Raw genomic sequence first — 18,962 nt, 5'->3', positions numbered from 1 at the left:
GCCACTATGTTTTGAGTGATTTGTTATGCAGTAATATACAATTGGAAGGAACACAGGCAAAAATGTGCTTTACTTAATCACATCTCAAAAAACATTTGTACTTCCAGGTAATTTTCTTGTCATTAAACCTGTCTTAAAAACTCAGATTGCTCTGATTTCTTTGAATTTGATGTATGCTTCGTAGATATACATATATCTATGATATCTAAGTGCTTACAGATGTAGAAGAAAAATGGTTCCTGAACTGATCTATGACCAAATACGTTGGATATGTTTTTGGAATCCAGCACTGTTTCATCAACAAAAGAATATATTTGCTAAGTAATATCCTTTGAAACATGTTTATTTTGAAAATTTGTGCTGTCAACAGAAAATTTACATTAAATAGATTTTGCAACTGTTAGTAAAAAATTATTGGCATATGTAAAATATTTCATGTTTAGTGTCAAAATTTTTTCTATTATTTTTCTAACGAATATTCTTATTTTTAAAATTTGGTTTAAATAAGAGTCAGGGTAATGTTAGTGGCAAAAACACTCAGCTGAGGAAAGAAGACCTAGACTTAGAAAGGGCTACCACGTACTGTTGCACAACCTACACAATTGATTGTGGTGTGCCCAGGACTCCAACATCTGCTATCTAACTATCTAACTGCATGATTTGGGACAAGATTACCCAATTTCTTTGTTTCTCAGTTCTTTCAGTTATGAAATAAAGAGACTGACTTAAGGTTCTAAACTAAAGATTTTATGTTAACAGCATTAAAGGTAATAAGTGCTTGCATGATAAATCTAATTCTAGGTTATCTTGGAAAGAAGCAAATAAATGCATTCTACGTTATCCATAGATTATATTAGTCAATTTGCTTTATAAGGTTTTAATATGAAGCTACAAAAACTTTAGAAAGATGTCTGTTATCTCCAAAACTAGAGTTTTATCAGTAATAACTCTAAAGCCAAATACATTACTTTAGGGTTACATGTTACTGTCCTTTTCCAAAAACATACCTAATCATAATTGTGTTAAATCTAGAATCAGGTTAAGAAATCATACAAACCAGAAACCAATTAAAGAAAGAAAAAAAAGAACAAACTAAACCGAAACTAGCAGAAGGAAGGAAATAATAAAGATTAGTGCAGAGATAAACAAAATAAAGAATAAGAAACAAGAGAGAAAAATCAATGAAACCAAAAACTCGTTCTTTAAAAAGATCAACAAAATCAACAAAGCTAGAATAACTAAGAAAAAGAGACTCAAATTACTAAAATCAGAAATGAAAGAGGGGATATTACTACCGATAGTATAGAACTAGAAAGGATTATAAAAGAGTACTATGAACAACTATATACTGACAAATTGAATAAACTTGAAGAAATGGACAAATTCCTAGAAACACAAAACCTACCAAGGCTACATCACAAACAAGTAAAAAATGTAAATAGACATATATCTAATAAGGAGAGTGAATCAATAATAAAAAGTCTCCCAACAAAGAAAACCCCTGGACCTGATAGCTTCACTGGTAAATTCTACTAAACACTTAAGGAAGAATTAGCACCAATCCTTCTCAAATTTTTCCCCCCAAAATTAAAGAGGAGGTAAGACTTAAACTCACGTTAAAAGGATTATACACCATGACCAAGTGGGATTTACTCCTGGCGTTCAAGGATGGATCAACATATGAAAACTGATTGATGTGATATACCACATTAACAGAATAAGGGAAAAAACCCACATGATCAGGACTTCCCTGGTGGTCCAGTGGTTAAGAATCCACCTTCCAATGCAGAGGATGCAGGTTTGATCCCTGGTCAGGGACCTAAGATCCCACATGCTGCAGGGCAACTAAGCCCATGCACCACGACTACTGAGCCCGCACAACTAGACAGAAGACCACACACCACAGCAAAGAGCCCGCTTGCTGCAACTAAGACCCGACTCAGCCAAATTAATTAATTAATTAATTAATTTTTTAAAATTGTAAAAGTTCCATTTAAAAAAAACTACTGAGCCCGTGTGCCACAGGTACTGAAGCCCGTGTGCCTAGAGCCCATGCTCTGCAACAAGAGAAGCCACCGCAATGAGAAGCCCACACACCACAATGAAGGGTAGCCCCCGCTCACCGCAACTAGAGAAAGCCTCTGCACAGCAACGAGACCCAACACAGCACCCCCTGCCAAAAAAAAACATGTCAGTACTACCCAAAGCAATCTACAGATTCAATGTAATCTCTATAAAAAGCCCAATGGAGTTTTTTGCTGAAATAGAAAGGACCATCTTAAAATTCATATGCAATTTAAAGGAAACCTGAATAGCCAAAACAATCTTGAAAAAGAAAAATAAAGCTGGAGGACTCACACTTCCTGATGTCAAAACTTATACAAAGCTACAATAATCACAACTTTGTCGTTCTGGCTTAAAGACAAACATACAGACCAATGGAACAGAATAGAGCCCAGAAATAAACCTGGGTCAAATAATTGGTGAGATGATTTTTGGCAAGTGTCAAGATGATTTAAATGGGAAAAATCAGTCTTTCCAACACTGATGTTGGCAAAACTGGATATCCAAATGCAAAAGAATGAAATTTAACCCTTACCTAACATCATATACAAAAATTAACTCAAAATGGATCAAAGACCTAAATATAAGAGCTAAAACTATAAAACTCTTAGAAGAAAACACAGGACTAATGCTTCATGATATTGGATTTGGCAATGATTTCTTGGATATGACAGCAAAGGCACAGGCAACAACAACAACAAAAATAGATAAATTGAACTTAAATTAAAAACTTTTGAATAAGAAAAACAAAAACAACAAACAACTTTGTGCATAAATGGGCACACTATCAACAGAGTAAAAGGGCAACCCACAGAATGGGAGAAAATATTTATCATATATCTGATAAGGGATTAATATCCAGAATATATAAAGAACTCCTAAAACTCATCAACAAAAAACAGGCTAATTAAAAAATGGGTAAATGATTTGAATAAACATTTCTGCAGAAGATATACAAATGGCCAATAAGCACATGAAAAGATGCTCAGTATCACTAATCATTAGGGAAATGCAAATCAAAACTACAGTGAGGAAAATGAAAATCAAAACTATAAACATCAGGATGATTACTATCAGAAAAAAAAAAAAAAAAAAAAAGGAGACTTCCCTGGTGGCACAGTGGATAAGAATCCGCCTGCCAATGCAGGGGACACGGGTTTGAGCCCTGGTCCGGGAAGATCCCACATGCCGCGGAGCAACTAAGCCCATGCACCACAACTACAGAGCCTGCGCTCTAGAGCCCGCAAGCCACAACTACTGAGTCCGTGTGCCACAACTACTGAAGCCCATGCGCCTAGAGCCTGTGCTCTGCAACAAGAGAAGCCACCGCAATGAGAAGCCTGTGCACCACAATGAAGAGTAGCCCCCGCTCAGCTGAACTAGAGAAAGCCCGCACGCAGCAACAAAGACCCATCGCAGCCAAAAAAAGAAAAATTAAAAAAAAGAAAAAGAAAGAAAAAACACCCAGAGAATAACAAGTGTTGGTGAGGATGTGGAGAAAATAGAACCCTTGTACACTACTGGTGGGAACATAAAATGGTACAACTGCAGTGGAAAACAGTATGGCGGTGGTTCCTCAAAACATTAAAAATAGAATTACCATATGATCAAGCCATCTCGCTTCTGGGTATATATCCAAAAGAACTGAAAACAGGACTCAAACAGATATTTGTACACCCATGTTCACAGCAGCATTATTCACAATAGCTAAAGCATGGAGGCGATGCAAGTGTCCATCAGTGGATAAATGGATAAGCAAAATGTGGTACATACAATAAAATATTATGTAGCCTTAAAAAACAAAGGAAATTCTGACATATGCTACAACACGGATGAACCTGAGGACATCATGCTAACTGAAATGAGTCAGTCACAAAAAGACAAATATTGTATGATTCCACTTACATGAGGCACTTAATGTAGTCAAAATGATAAAGATAGAAAGTGGAATGGTGATCATCAGGAATAGGAAGAAGTGGGGAATGGAAAGTTGCTGTTTAATGGATATAGAGTTTCAGTTTTATAAAGATGAAAAGAGTTCCGAAAATGGATGGTAGTGATGGTTGCACAACATTATGAATATACTTAATATCTCTCAAAAATAGTTAACATGGTAAATTTTATGATATGTGTATTTTACCATAATGAAAAAACTGGGAAGAAAATAAAAGTACATCAGTGTGTTGAAAATGACATAGCCAAGCCTGCCTTTTGTATGATTTCCTACATTAACAGATTTACCATCAAAAGATAAACAAAACATCATACACTTCCCCTTCCCTCTCTGATAATGTACAAAATATTCAAGATCTTTACCATCTCATAATAATGATTTTTCCAAAAGAATAAAAATAATTTTCAAAGGCTGAAACACATATGACCCTTTTTTCCCATAAAATCTCATGTGAGTGCAACTTAAAATTACCATGCAAGCCTCCATTAAGGCAGTGTGCATCTCATCTGTTTTGTGCTCTTGATCTGCACCAGCATCAAGCAGAAAGCGAACCATATCCAAATGGCCTTTAAAAAAAAAGAACACAAATTTTAAAACTGTATTTCTCAAGAACTATCGATTTAATATATAAGTATTAAAATAGGGAATCTTTTTCTTTCAGGTGTCTATACAAAAATTTACAAGAGAACTTATTTTGCATTCAATAAAGAAATCAATGACAATTTTACAAAGCCAATCCAAAATAATAAGCAGGCTCTCGTCAAGGTCTTATCTAGGTTTTAAAGATTGAATTAGTCCAAAGCACGTTAATTCAAGTAAAGCAATAAAGTAATAATACGTATTCTTTGATTTACTCTGTACAAAATATAAATCAAAACACTGAAATCAAATAGAATGCCAGGTAAAGTATGTTTGGATCATATTTTTCAGAAAAAGAGCTTTAAAATAATAACCATAAACTCACTGTGGCAATGAGCAGGCAGAGAAAACTCCATTCAAAATAATTTCAACCCTCTTGATACATTTAGTATATAAAAAGCCTTATAACAGTCGACAAGAAAAAGACAAACACTCCAGTAGAAAAATGGATGAAGGACATGAAATGGTAATTCAAAAAAAGAAGTGAAAATGAATATTAAACTGATGAAAAAATATTAAACCTTCCTACTAAAAAACTGCAAATTAAAATAAGACACCATTTTTTACTATCAAAATGGCAAATATTAAAAAGAATGATAATACCCAGTGTTGGTGAGGGTGTAGGGTGGGGTAAAGGGCACTCTCAAACACTGCTGGTGGGAGTGTAAATTGGTTCAACCTTTCTAGAAGGCAATTTGGCAATATGTATCAAAAGCCTTAAAAATGTCCATACCCTTTGACCCAGCAATTCCACTTCCAGGAATTTATCCTAAGGAAATAACCAGAGATTAGGCAAAGATGTCTGCACAAGGATGTTATCACAGTGTTTTTAATAATAGTGAAAAACTGGGAACAATTCGAGTGTCCAACAATAGGCAATTATGGTGCATCCATTTGATGTATTTGGCAGAGATCACTAGTTTCCTACCCAATATACATTCTCTTATTTTTCCTTAATAACAGAACTCCCGATTTCATCTCAGTGGCAACATTCCTGACTAAAAGACTACATTTTCCAGCCTCCCTTGCTGCTATGTGTAGCCAATGAGATGTAAAAGGGACTTATAAGGCAGAACTTCTAGGAAGACTCCTTAAAGGTAGCTTACTAAGTTGGAAGGCATTCCTCATTTTGCCCTTACCCTCTTCATCCTTCCTAGAATATGGATTGCTGGAGCCCTAGCTACCATCTTTGATTATAGGTAGTAGGTAACCTTGAGAATAGAAACCACATACTAAGATGGTGGAGCAGAAAAACAGAATGCTGAGATCTTGATAACAATGGAACTGCCTTATTAGCTCTAGATAGCCTATGCTTGGAATTGTTTTATTTATTCTTTTAATCTTTTTTATTTTTTATTTTTTTAGACCACGCCACACTGCTTGCAGGATCCTAGCTCCCCAACCAGGGATCGAACCCGGGCCCTCGGCAGTGAAAGCGCAGAGTCCTAACAACTGGATGGCCAGGGAATTCCCAGAATTGTTTTCTATAAACAAGAATAAGCTTCTCTTTTGTTCAAATCATTAATTTAGGTTTTGTGACATATGCAGCCAAATCTACTCCTTTTGAAATAGTGAAATACCATGTGTCTATCAAAAGTTGTATTACAAAAATACTTATTGAGATGGGGATATGTTCATGATGTATTGCTAAGTAAAATAAGCAGACTATAAAATAGTGTTAGAGTATGATTGTTTAGTTTTAAAAATGTATATATACAGTTGACCCTTGAACAATGTGGGGGGTTAGGGTGCAGTCAAAAATCCATACATAACTTCACAGTTGGCCCTCCGTATCCACAGTTGCACATCCGAGGATTCAACCAACTTTGGATTGTTTAGTACTATAGTACACACTTACTGAAAAAAGTCTGTGTATAAGTGAACCTGTGCAGTTCAATACCATGTTGTAAGAGTCAAGTGTATATATATTTGTTTATAAATGTACTTAAAAAACAAACTAGAAGTAAATATACTAAAATATTGTTTACATGCTTTTTAAATCTTTAGATGGTAGCATTACATGTCATTGTAAAACTTCTTTACACTATTCTGTGTTTTTCAGGTTTTCTATATCAAGTGTGATTATTATTATTTGAGTGTGTATTATTTTTAAAATAAAGGTAGGAAAAAATCATATAAAACAAAAGTTATTAAAGAATGGAAACCCTCTAAGTCTGTGCTAAGAGTTTTGGTTGACCTTATAGCTAGTTGAATAAATTTGAATTAAAATAATAAAAAAACATATACTATGAAACTATACTTTAGGAAATACACGCTAAAATGGACTTTCTGTATAATCTCTTAGAAGCTAGATAATTTTATAGCACAGGAAAAGTATAAGAAATATAAAATTAACTCAAATACTCAATATTCAAATATTTAAATATTCAAAGTTGCTATGAAAAAAACCCTATAAACATATATATATTTATAGAGTACCTTTGTAGCATGCAAGTGTAAGAGCACTTTCTTTGAATTCGTTAGAATGAGTGTTGATGCCTGCTCCATGATCTAGAAGAACTCTTGCAACTTCCACATGACCTGCACTGGCTGCTTCCATTAAGGGGGTATGTCCATTTTCATTATGATCTTCTATATTTGCGCCTTCATTAAGTAGCACTTTCACAATGTCAACAAATCCTCCAGCACAGGCATAAGTTAGTGCAGTGTTTCCTAAAAAAGAACAAAAAGAAATTAAAAATTATGATAAAACTGATATAATTACGATTATACTACTGCTCTAGTTCTATCTCTTCAATTACCTTACATAAACCACTAGAACCATTATCTCATTTTTTTGTTGTATTGGTTAGAAGCATCATCTTAATTTTTTCGCTAATTAAAAGGCTTATTATAAACAAACCAATTCATCTGTCTCCATATTTCCTTAGCTTGTACAATAAGATTAAGTGCCATCTTGAAAAATCACTTTCAACATATTTTAATATAAAATATTTTAATGTACCACTCAAAGTTACTGCTTTTTCTTTCAACACCGTACAACTTAGAAACACTTAACATTTTCTTTCTATGTATATTCATTTCTTAATTTTCTTTTACGTCTCCTTTATCTTTACACATTTATTCGTTTAGTCTACATTTATGAGACCCAGGGAGACAGATATAAATCCCCCTCAGCATAATTCCTTCAAAAGAAAAATTTATTTAAAAGGTCATTATTCCCTGACTTGCCACTTATTCCTTTCCTGATTTTGTTTTGAGGACTTTTATTTATTAAAGGGAGTAGGGAGATGGTTTAACCATCCCAACAGTATGAGATTGAAGAAGACTGTTTTAAAGGTTCAGCAAGAAAACTATCATTTCAAACCCAATTTGTTCAGAATTCAACTGTTTAACAGTCTCAGACATGGAGGATATTAATATTACTATGACTAAGACAAAGTGGTCAGCAAAGTAACCTTCAATCCTTTCTAAGAAGTCATGGTCATTTAAAAAATAAATTAGGCTACATTTAATATATACTTAATGGTATGGAAGACTGATATGCTTTCATTATTGAAACTGTATTTTAAACCATGTGCCTGCCTCACTAAATCCAAGGAATCTCATTACTAAATGTACACCTATAACTCAAGACAAATGACCGAGGCTTATAAAGAACCTTACTAGAGTAGCTTTCATGCTGCCACAGAATATCTCATTAGTAAATGCATTCTGTACACTTGACAGAAAAAACTCTATAGGGTTTTGACTCTCAGGTTAATCTATATAAGGGAGTTGTATTTAAATGAGATAAAAAATTGTGAAAGATACAGTTCATAAATTTGCCTCTTTGTACATTATATATCATTGTGGCAAAAAAGAAATTGTCCCCAGCAAAAAAACTGTCAATCTTGACCAAATAGAATGTAAGAGTGTTTCAAAGACTTTTAAAGATATCAAATTAATCTATATTTTACTCAGAGATTCTAAACAAGGGCTATGATTTTTCTGTATGTTTACAACCAGTTTTCCCTAGGAATCAAATTTTTATCTCTCAGGTTATAGTTATTTATATCAATTTGTTTTCCTCAAATTAACACATCATTTTCCACATACCTGTTGCAGACTGGGAGTTGACATCTGCATCATGAAGAAGTAATAATTTCACAATATCTAAATAACCTCCACTGGATGCTGCCATTAGGGGGGTTATATCTCCTTTATTCCCTCTGTCTTCAACATTAGCATGCATAGCAAGCAATACCTTTAAAACACATATGCACACAGAGAGAAACTGTCAATTCTTACTATTAATATTACTTCTAGAGAATATACTGAATCTGGGAAGATATTTAGAGTGGAGGCAAGGAAAAATAAAAAATAATCACCTTTTGGGAAAATATGCCAATGTTCACTGCTCAAAACACCCGATTAGATGTTATATTTTACAATACCATTACCTAGTAATCTTAAAGTAGGTAATCACATTAACCATCCAATTATACAATTTAACTGCTCCTGTCAAAGAATTAGTGTTATGCTCAGGATTATCTAGCAAGAGAACAGCAAAACTATACTCACAAGACAGAAACTAACTGGTAAACACATGGTTATTTCCCAAAATTGCTCTAACAGGAAAAAAAAAAACAAACTAAAAGAGTTGGGATAATCTAGATGAAATGAAAATAAATCAATATCTTTCATTATACTTGTATATTATTTCTAAAGGCAAGTTTAAAATATTATTATTATTATTTCTGTTTTTCTTATTCATTAGGACTATTTTTGAGTAAGCAAGCGGCAGAAAAAAACAGACCATGCCAAGTTGCATGTACAGACAACAAAAATTAATTATGTATCAGTTTCTATTTTACCTACTGCCAAAAAGGAAAGACCTTGGCCTCTAATGATAATTTCTTTTATTAATGATAAAAATAAACAAAACATCAAAACCCTTCCACAATTTTGATCACTAAAGATTATTTCTGCTTACTTGTGCTAATTCGTAATACCCGGCTGAACAAGCCAAACACAGCAGGCTTTCTCCTTCTTCTGTATGTTCATTTACACTTCTGCCTTCATCTAGCAATTTACGAACAGCATTCACATCCCCATCTGAACAAGCTTCCGCCAGACTGCGACTGAAAACAAAACCAACAAAGAAAGACTCAAGGTCCTATGATAACGAATTACATTAAATATATACAGTTAGTCATATATAGAAAAATGCTGATATGGTAAGAAGAAAATTATTTGAGTATTTGTTTGCAATACTAATTTTTCATGTATGTGAACCAAGCCAGAAAGGCAATAAATAAATATGAAAACAGCTGTCATTTTTATCTTTCAAAATGTCCTAACATACTGTCATATTAAATTTTAAATGAACTTTATACAGCATTAGATGCACAATTTTTTAAACTAATGTAATGATTCCCAAAGACATTTGGGATATAATCCTATGTCTTAAAATTTTATTTGATAACAGTGAGGTGACTAGATGAAATAGAAGGTAAAAATCTAAGTAAAATTTTTACTGCAGAATGACTAACAAAATCAGTGAATCTCAAACTTTAATGTGCATACAAATAGCCCATGTTTCTTGTTCAAAGGTAGATTCTGATTCAGTAGATCCAAGATGGGGCCTGAAATTCTGAATTTCTATGATGCTGACGCTGTTAGTCCATGAACCATATTTGAGTAACAAGGACCTAGATTATTGCATCAACAACCCATTTCATTTATTATTACTCAGGCAGTCAGTTTAGAGTTTCCTACTATAACCTTCAGAATAAGTAACTTCCTTAGAAATGAAAACCAGATATTGAATTGAATACCCAGCAGAAGTCATTAAACACATACGTGTCTACTTGTCCTGCATTGTGGCTGTTTTCCGCCCTCATCCGTGTCAGTGCAGCAGCAGCTTCATCCAGAGCACAACTTACTGAAGATGTCAGTCTTCGGAGTACCTCAGGATCTGCAAAGGCTTTACCATCAGCAGTTGACAATTTGCCAATTCCTTCAGTGTGCATCAATCAGTTCGGGGAAAGAAAAAGCATAAATGTGTAAACTGTAATTACATTTCTAAACACTATTCCCTAGGGCAAAATGGCATAATCTCCATTATGCAAGGCTCATAATTTCAATTTTGTCACTAATGTCAAAAGGCCATTGCATAACACCTATGTTTTACTCTTTTCATCTTTACAGTGCACATAATACTAATTTGTCCTCTACCTAACTCCAAACATAACTTAACATGATGCTTACTGTAATGAATGAATGAGATTTCTATCAAAGTACAATCACAGCATAAGATCTCTAGTATAGGATCCTATCTATTTTCAGTAGTAATGAAGGGGCTATTCTGTAATATTACAACAAACAATCCAACAGTTTCTTCCTTTGATTGAACAGCCACCTAGAACCATTTTCTGGGGCAAGAGTGTAAATTAAAATAAATTAATTCTCATATTTAGTATTTACTATGTGCTTATGATGTGCCAGACATTAGGGGGACAGAAAGGAATAAGACATAGTTCCTGTCCTTACAGAGCTCACAATATGGTAAGTCTAAGTTGCCAATAAATCTTTTTCTCTAGATTCAGTGAGGAATCAGTGACTACTGCAACAAAATTTTGTTGATAATATCACCACCTGTTACCGCTGAAAATGAGAAACAGTCAATAAAATTTTATAGAACAAAAAAAAGGAAGGGAAACTTGCCCAATAAGATAAAAAATATATTGTGATGCTATCCAATTACAACAGTATGATAGTATGATTCTTGCAAAGAAAAAAGATAATTCTATCAAGGATATATAATAGAGGCAAACAAAAAAAGAACTTAGATCATTTGTGAATTCAATGTATGATAAAGGTGACATTTCAAGTCAGTGGAGATAGGAGGGCTTATTTCATAAATATTGTTCAGAAACTGGTTATTTGAAAATTAGGTAAGATCTCAAATTCACACCATTTACAAAAATAAATACTAGGTAGACTTAAGTGAAATCTGAAAAGTACTATTATACTATGTAGTCTTTTTCTATTGCTGATGTAGAGGAGGTTTTTCTAAGCATGAGACCAAATCACAAAAGCTATAAAGTAAAAAATTAGTAAATGTGATATTAAACATTTTTAATTCCAATAAAAACTTCTATATAATTAAAGACACCATAAATAAAGTTAAGGCAAAATAAAAACTGGAAAAATTAACACCCAATGAATTTATATCATTTATAAAGAGCTACCGCACAACTCATTGATAATATTGAATGAACACAAACTATGAAATTGACCAAAAGAAGACTGAGGAAAGCTGTTGATAGGAATGTATACTGGCATAAACTTGAGGGACCACTTTGAAAAAAGTTATCAAAATTTTGAATGCAAAAATGTCCTCTGACCCAGCAATATCACTTTCTAGGAATCTGTCCTATGAAGATACTTGCACAAGCAAGTAAAGTTATAGATATACATGGATATGAACTACAGCATTATTTGTGATATCAAAAAAACTGGAAATAACGTAAAAATCCTTCAATAAGCCATTGGTAAAATAAACTGTGGTGCATCCAAGCAACAGAATATTATCTTACCCTTTAAAGAAGGAGAAAGAGCAACATATCCTGTTATGGAAGGATGGCCACAATAAATTAAGTGAAAAAAAGAAAATTATAATTTCTATAATATGATCTAATTTCATTTTTTAAAAAATCATGTATATTCAAACATATACATGTATTTATATAACTACAAGGGAAAGTCTGGAAGTATATGTAAACCTTTACAATGGGCAGGCTTTACAATCTACCTAATACATTTCATATTGTTTTAGCTATTTTATATATTATTTATAATTTAGAAAAGACTTTTTAAAAATTCTTCTTAATTTTCTTAATTTTCTTTAATTCTTAATTTTCTTTAAAAATCTCAAAGAATCTTAAAGAAAAAAATATTTTCAACATCAATTTTTTTGGTTAAAATAGCATTAAGAATTCTATCTTCTTAAGAAGCCTAGTAACGTCTAACACATTCTCATAATTGAAAACAATGCATAAGTCTTAAATGTTACAGGCTCAACACAATGTCCAAAAAGCAAATGAAAATACTAATGCACAAAAAGAAGTATTCATTAAGCCAACTAACTTGCACAGGGCTTCAAAGGAGTACATCATTTTAACAAACATCTGACAATTTCTTTAGATAAATATCATATCCAACAATGCCTGGAGTTTAAATTGTCAAAACACAGAAAATTTTAAAATTCAGTAATTTCTGACACCTCCTGGAAGACATGATTTTCAAGGTTTATTTTCTCTCTCACAGTATAGGTAAGAAAAGCAAGCAATTCTAAGGTATCTTGTATAAGGTATAAGTATATAAGTACTTATACTTAACCATGAACCTAAAGAAAAATGCTCAATGTACCAGAAAAGAGCCATCCCTGAGTGAGACTCATGAGGTGGCCAGAAAAAAGAGAAATAGGTTTAAAATCCTTAATTAGGGGTCTTGGAGTAGTACTCACAGTATGAGTGAAATGTCAGCCTAAACTAGAGAGGAGATGTACTATCACCAATAAACAAAGCTTGGTTTAGGGAAGGAAAGTAACTTAGTCCAGAGAAGACATGGAGAAGAAAAATGCCTTTTCTCCACATTTCTCTCTGCTCTAAGCTGGTTCTAAAGCACAGGAAAAAAAAAAATATATATATATATATATATATGGGGTGGCCATGTCACTCCTATTTCAGGAATCTTATATAGACTATCCCTAAATCACAAGTAGGAGACTCACAATAAATCCAAAGAAGGGAGGGACACCAAAGCAATTACTAATGTGATTTTTTTTTTTTTTTTTGGCCACACTGCACTGCCCTCAGGATCTTAGTTCCCCAACCAGGGATCGAACCTCTGCCCCCTGCAATGGAACCTTTTTTTAAAAAAGGTTTAAATTAAACCGTCTGCTCTAAAACCATCTTCTGCTAGATACTTAAATTGTTTTGTTCAATCTAATTTTAAGTTTCGGTCAGTTCCAAAAAGACACATTAGATGGACTAAAAGTCAATCTGCTATAAATTTTACCTATGCTTTTTCATAAGAGGAGAAAGTTAAAGGAATAAAAAGAATCATCAAAGTAAACACATTCCTAACATACTATATATGTCTTGGGACTTCACTGGTGGCACAGTCGTTGAGAATCCACCTGCCAATGTAGGGTACATGGGTTCGATCCCTGGTCTGGGAAGATCCCACGTGCCATGGAGCAACTAAGCCCATGCGCCACAACTACTGAGCCTGCGCTCTAGAGCCCACGAGCTGCAACTACTGAACCCGCGTGCCACAGCTACTGAAGCCTGCGTGCCTAGAGCCCATGCTCCGCAAGAAGAGAAGCCACCGCAATGAGAAGTCTGCGCGCCTCAACAAAGAGTAGCCCCCACTCGCCGCAACTAGAGAAATCCCACGCACAGCAAGGAAGACCCAACACAGCTAAAAATAAATTAAATAAATAAATTTTTAAAAAATGGTTAATGTTACTGTATAGCAGGGAACTACATTCAATACCTTGTAGTAAACCATAATGGAAAAGAATATATGTATGTGTAAAACTGAATCACTTTGCTGTACACCTGAAACTAACACAACATTGTAAATCAACTATGCTTCAATTAAAAAAAAAAAGTGTTGAGCTTAGAAATCACTCACTGAGAACTTTCAACCAAGAATTTTTTAAACATAAAATGTGAACATTTTCTTCAGGAAATTTAAAAAAAAACAAATTCTACAGATTTCAAATTTTATATAATATATATAATTTGGGGATAATCTTTTATAACTTTGTATAGAGATGGAGTCTTGGGGGGTTTTTTTTTGTCTTTCTTTTTTTCCAACCATGCCATGCAGATTGCAGGATCTTAGTTCCCCTACCAGGGATCGAACCCATGCCCTTGGCAGTGAAAGCACAGAGTCCCAACCACTGAACTACCAGGGTATTCCCTGGAGTCTTTTAAAAAGATGAAAAAGAGAAAACAAAAAATAAAGTACCTGCTGCTTCCAGCAATGCTTCTAGTCGTGCCTGTGTCTCTGGATCCACAGTGCGTAAGTCTGCTCCTTCTGCAGTACTTGATAAGAATATCTCTGATGTTGTTTTCAGCACCGGGTTATCCAGATCTTCTTGGTCCAAAATAAATGATTCAACCTGTTTAGGAATTAAAGATGCAATATCCATGAAGCTGATCTTAATATTGTTAGAATAACAGCAATTTAAGGTAATATGACTTCTGATTTGGAATTCAAATGTAACCAAATAAATTACTGTAGAAACAGGGGGTTATGGGGAGGGACTTTGAGGGAGCCTCCGGACTATCTGCTTATCTTCAGACACGACTACAGATATAACCCAGACACACCAGATTCAAGTTTCCTGGAGAGCAATGAATCTTCTGTGCCTACCACAGAGCCTGAAAAGCAGCATTTTTAAAATGAAACAAGTACATCAACATAGCCCCTAGGAAGATGTATGCAGGAGTAGATAGTAAAAAGGCTAGATAGCATAAATAGGTCATTAAAGTATCGTTTCTCCTCTCTTCCAATTAATATATTCAATTCTGACAAACTAAAGAAGATTTAATCCACTGTCAAATATCCTAAGTGCTCTAGACAGGAAAACTCTATTAGGTTAGGAATCATAGCCATTTGTTCACTGCTCTATCCTCTGAGCCTATGAATACCTTGTACATAGTAGTTATTCAATACATGTTTGTTGAAATGAATACTATAAGCAAAATCAACTTACGAAAATAAACATGCAACCCTCTAATTTCAAATCAAGTTAATTCTAAATTTTCTTACCAAATAAAATATGCACAACCTTTCTGGGAAGCAATTTGGAAATGTATATCAAAATGCTTTAAAAAGCACATGCCGTACATCCCTGGTGGTGCAGCGGTTAAGAATCCGCCTGCCAATGCAGGGGACATGGGTTCGAGCCCTGCTCCAGGAAGATCCCACATGCCGCGGAGCAACTAAGTCCGTGCACCACAACTGCTAAACCTGAGCTCTAGACCCCGAGAGCCACCAACTACTGAGTCTGAGTGCCACAACTACTGAAGCCCACACGCCTAGAGCCTGTGCTCCGCAACAAGAGAAGCCACTGCAACGAGAAGCCCGCACACTGCAACGAAGAGTAGCCCCCGCTCACTGCAACTAGAGAAAGCCCATGTGCTGCAACGAAGACCCAATGCAGCCATAAATAAATAAATAAATAAATTTATGTTTAAAAAGCACATGCCCTTTGACCCAGTAATTCCATTTAAAAAAAAAATCTATCCTTAAAAAATTATCTGAATGCCAGACAAAAATGTGCAAGAATGTTCATTGCAGCATTAATTAAAATTCCAGAAATGAAGTGAAAAAAACTACAATAGGGGATTTGGTAAGTACATTTTGTACATTCACAGAATGGACCACTATGCAGTGATTAAGAACAATGTGTTTGAAGCATATTTAATGGCATAAGAAAACAGTCATAAAATTAAGTGAAAACCACAAGATTTAAAACAGTATGATCTTTATTTTGCTAAAAGTATGTATGTATATGTATGCAAACATGAACATGAGTACTCATGTATATATAATCATGAGTACATATTTATATACCTATATATGTCTGTAGTATATAAATATGTCTGGGGCTTCCCTGGTGCTGCAGTGGTTAAGAATCCGCCTGTCAATGCAGGAGACATGGGTTCGAACCCTGGTCCGGGAAGATCCCACATGCCGCGGAACAACTAAGCCCATGCACCACAACTACAGAGCCTGCACTCTAGAACCCACAAGCCACAACTACTGAGCCCGTGCGCCACAAGAGAAGCCACCACAATGAGAAGCCTGCACACCACGACGAAGAATAGCTCCTGCTCGCCGCAACCAGAGAAAAGCCCGTGTGCAGCAATGAAGACCCAACGCAGCCAAAAATAAAATAAATAAAGTAAATTTATATTAAAAAAAAAAGTGTCTAACCAGGGAGGTTAACATACTTGTAGACAGATAGAAAAACAGGATCAGAAAGGTTAAGTACTTCTGCCAGCTAATAAATGGCAAAGCCAGGTTTCAAACACAGGCCATATAACTCTTAAACACTAGGCAACAGATACTACCTAACAAATTCATAAACAAAGGACCATAGTATTTGGACTACATTATTTGGAATACTTGACTAGTTGGTCATCAATTTTCACAATGGAGACCAAATAAAGATATCCTAACAAAGACAGTAAAATTAAAATGATGTGGATATAACAATATTTTATTATCTAGTGATGTACTTTTATTTTTATAAAATAAATCTTTAACTTCAGACCCAGTAACATTGAGCCATGTACTATGTTGTAATACAGATGCTTTAATATATAATTACAGACAAAGATGTCATTCTAGATCAATGCCAGCAGACAAATGTAGACTACCAGTTTTCAAATGTTTTGAAAGGTAACTGCTTGTACAACAAAGAGTTTGTTGCAAGCGCAAGAAATTATTACATATTTGCCGATACGTATACCTGCCAGTTGTAAGGACAAATAAAAACCACCATTACAAATTCTGAAATTTATTAAATATGGTATTTAGATGTTAATATGTCTATTTTATAAGAAGCACTGGTCTGATGTAGTATTACACATATTACAGAGACAAATACAGATTACATGTATTATGTAACTTTTTAAAAATCCAAGTTAAGGATTTCCAATTCTCTCCCATTCATTCTCCAATATTTATTGAAGTCCTGTTTTTTGTTTTTTTTTTGAAGTCCTGTTTTATACAAAGTACAATACCAAGACAGTACAAAAATGTGGTAGGAGAAATGTCAAAGACACCAACAACTATCACAAAAGGCCTCCAAGAGAAATAAATGGTAAAACTATATGCATTAAAGAGAAATCACTTCCAGCCCCAGTAATCCAAGAAGACTTTGTACAAGAAGTAGCATTTGAGCTAGGCTTTGAAGGATGCAAAGAATTTCAATAGGTGGTCAGACATGTGGGTGGAGAGTAAGGGAATGAAATAAAAAATGGGCTTGAAGATGCACTTAGAAAGTGATGAATGATCCACTCTTAAAAAATGTAAGGTCCTTTGTACATTGCTAGTGGAAGTATAAATGATGAAGCCACTGTGGGACACTGTTTGGCAGTTCTTCAAAAATTAAACACAGAATTACCATATGACCCAGTAATTCCGCTTCTATGTATATACCTAAGAAGACTGAAAACATACATGTTCATACAAAAACTTGTACATAGAAGTTCATGGCTGCATTATGCATAGTAGACAAAAAGTGGGAAAAAACCCGTATGTCTGTTAATTAGTAAATGGATAAACAAAATGTGGTATATCCATACAATGGAATATTATTCAGCCAAGTACTGACACACACTGTAACACTGACAAACGTTGAAAATATCATGCTTAGCATGCAAGAACACATAAAAAGTCACATATTGTACGATTCCATTAATATGAAATGTCCAGCACAGACAAATCCACAGAGACAGAAAGAAGATTAATGGTCTCCTGAAGAGTCAGGAAAGGAAGAATGGGAGTGACTGCTAACAGTATATATTATGAAATTATTACCACAATAAGTTTAGTTAACATCTATCACCTCACATAGTTACAATTTTTTTTCTTTGTGAGAATCACTTGAATTTTCAAATGTAGTTTTAGGCATTTTATATTTAAGTTCTGACCCACAAGATCAAATTTGAAATATCTGTAACACTTGTGGGGAAAATCTTAAGTTCCCAGAATAAGTTATACATAACTATACACATAAATGACTTGAATATATTTGTGTCGATTAGATGTGCCAAAAGGCATTCAATTCTCATACTTTTTTGTCCTACTTTCCATAAACTTTTAAAAGCCTGTCTCAATGTGGATTCAATAAAAGGATAAAATATCCAGTTATGCCTATTACTTTGGGACTATTTGGGGGATTGCTTCTGGCAGTTCATAACTATCTTACCTGACAAACCTGCTGAAACACATATTGTTGCAATGCCGATTGCAACAGCATTACCTCAAAAGGTATCTGGCCAGTCAAGATGGAAACCATTTATAGCTACATGGAAATAGTAAGACCAATACCATACATTTCATATAAAGGCTCAGTGATATAACACCAAAAAAATGTCTAAATAATAGATAAGTTCAAAGTAATATTATATCTAATGAAATTAGTTTTCATCATGCAAATGAATATATAAGGCTCATAGTTTCCTACATACAACTAAAGGGTCACAGAAATTTCCTTATTGCTTAACGGTAGTTACACAGCTCATCTCTATCCAGCAGCTACATTCAG

The 18,962-nt window shown here is 34.2% G+C and overlaps 1 protein-coding gene across 12 annotated transcripts in view; it reads right to left on the bottom strand.

Moving 5' to 3' along the window:
* LOC118891978 (ankyrin repeat and KH domain-containing protein 1) overlaps positions 1 to 18,962 on the bottom strand; it is a 120,834-nt gene that overhangs the window by 82,378 nt on the left and 19,494 nt on the right. For all 12 annotated transcript variants that reach the window (XM_036845942.1, XM_036845943.1, XM_036845945.1 and 9 more), the window contains exons 2-7: positions 14,645 to 14,798; positions 10,463 to 10,619; positions 9,594 to 9,741; positions 8,717 to 8,864; positions 7,097 to 7,330; positions 4,490 to 4,584 (exon numbers count right to left, since the gene is read on the bottom strand). In XM_036845942.1, coding sequence (XP_036701837.1) covers positions 4,490 to 4,584; positions 7,097 to 7,330; positions 8,717 to 8,864; positions 9,594 to 9,741; positions 10,463 to 10,619; positions 14,645 to 14,798 — 936 coding nt within the window. The remainder of the gene's footprint in view (positions 1 to 4,489; positions 4,585 to 7,096; positions 7,331 to 8,716; positions 8,865 to 9,593; positions 9,742 to 10,462; positions 10,620 to 14,644; positions 14,799 to 18,962) is intronic.

This window comes from Balaenoptera musculus, chromosome 3, assembly GCF_009873245.2.
Source record: "Balaenoptera musculus isolate JJ_BM4_2016_0621 chromosome 3, mBalMus1.pri.v3, whole genome shotgun sequence".
Classification (NCBI taxonomy): Eukaryota; Metazoa; Chordata; class Mammalia; order Artiodactyla; family Balaenopteridae; genus Balaenoptera; species Balaenoptera musculus.
The sequence above is the reverse complement of the archived record's forward strand: the minus strand, read 5'-3'. Positions and strand labels throughout refer to the sequence as shown.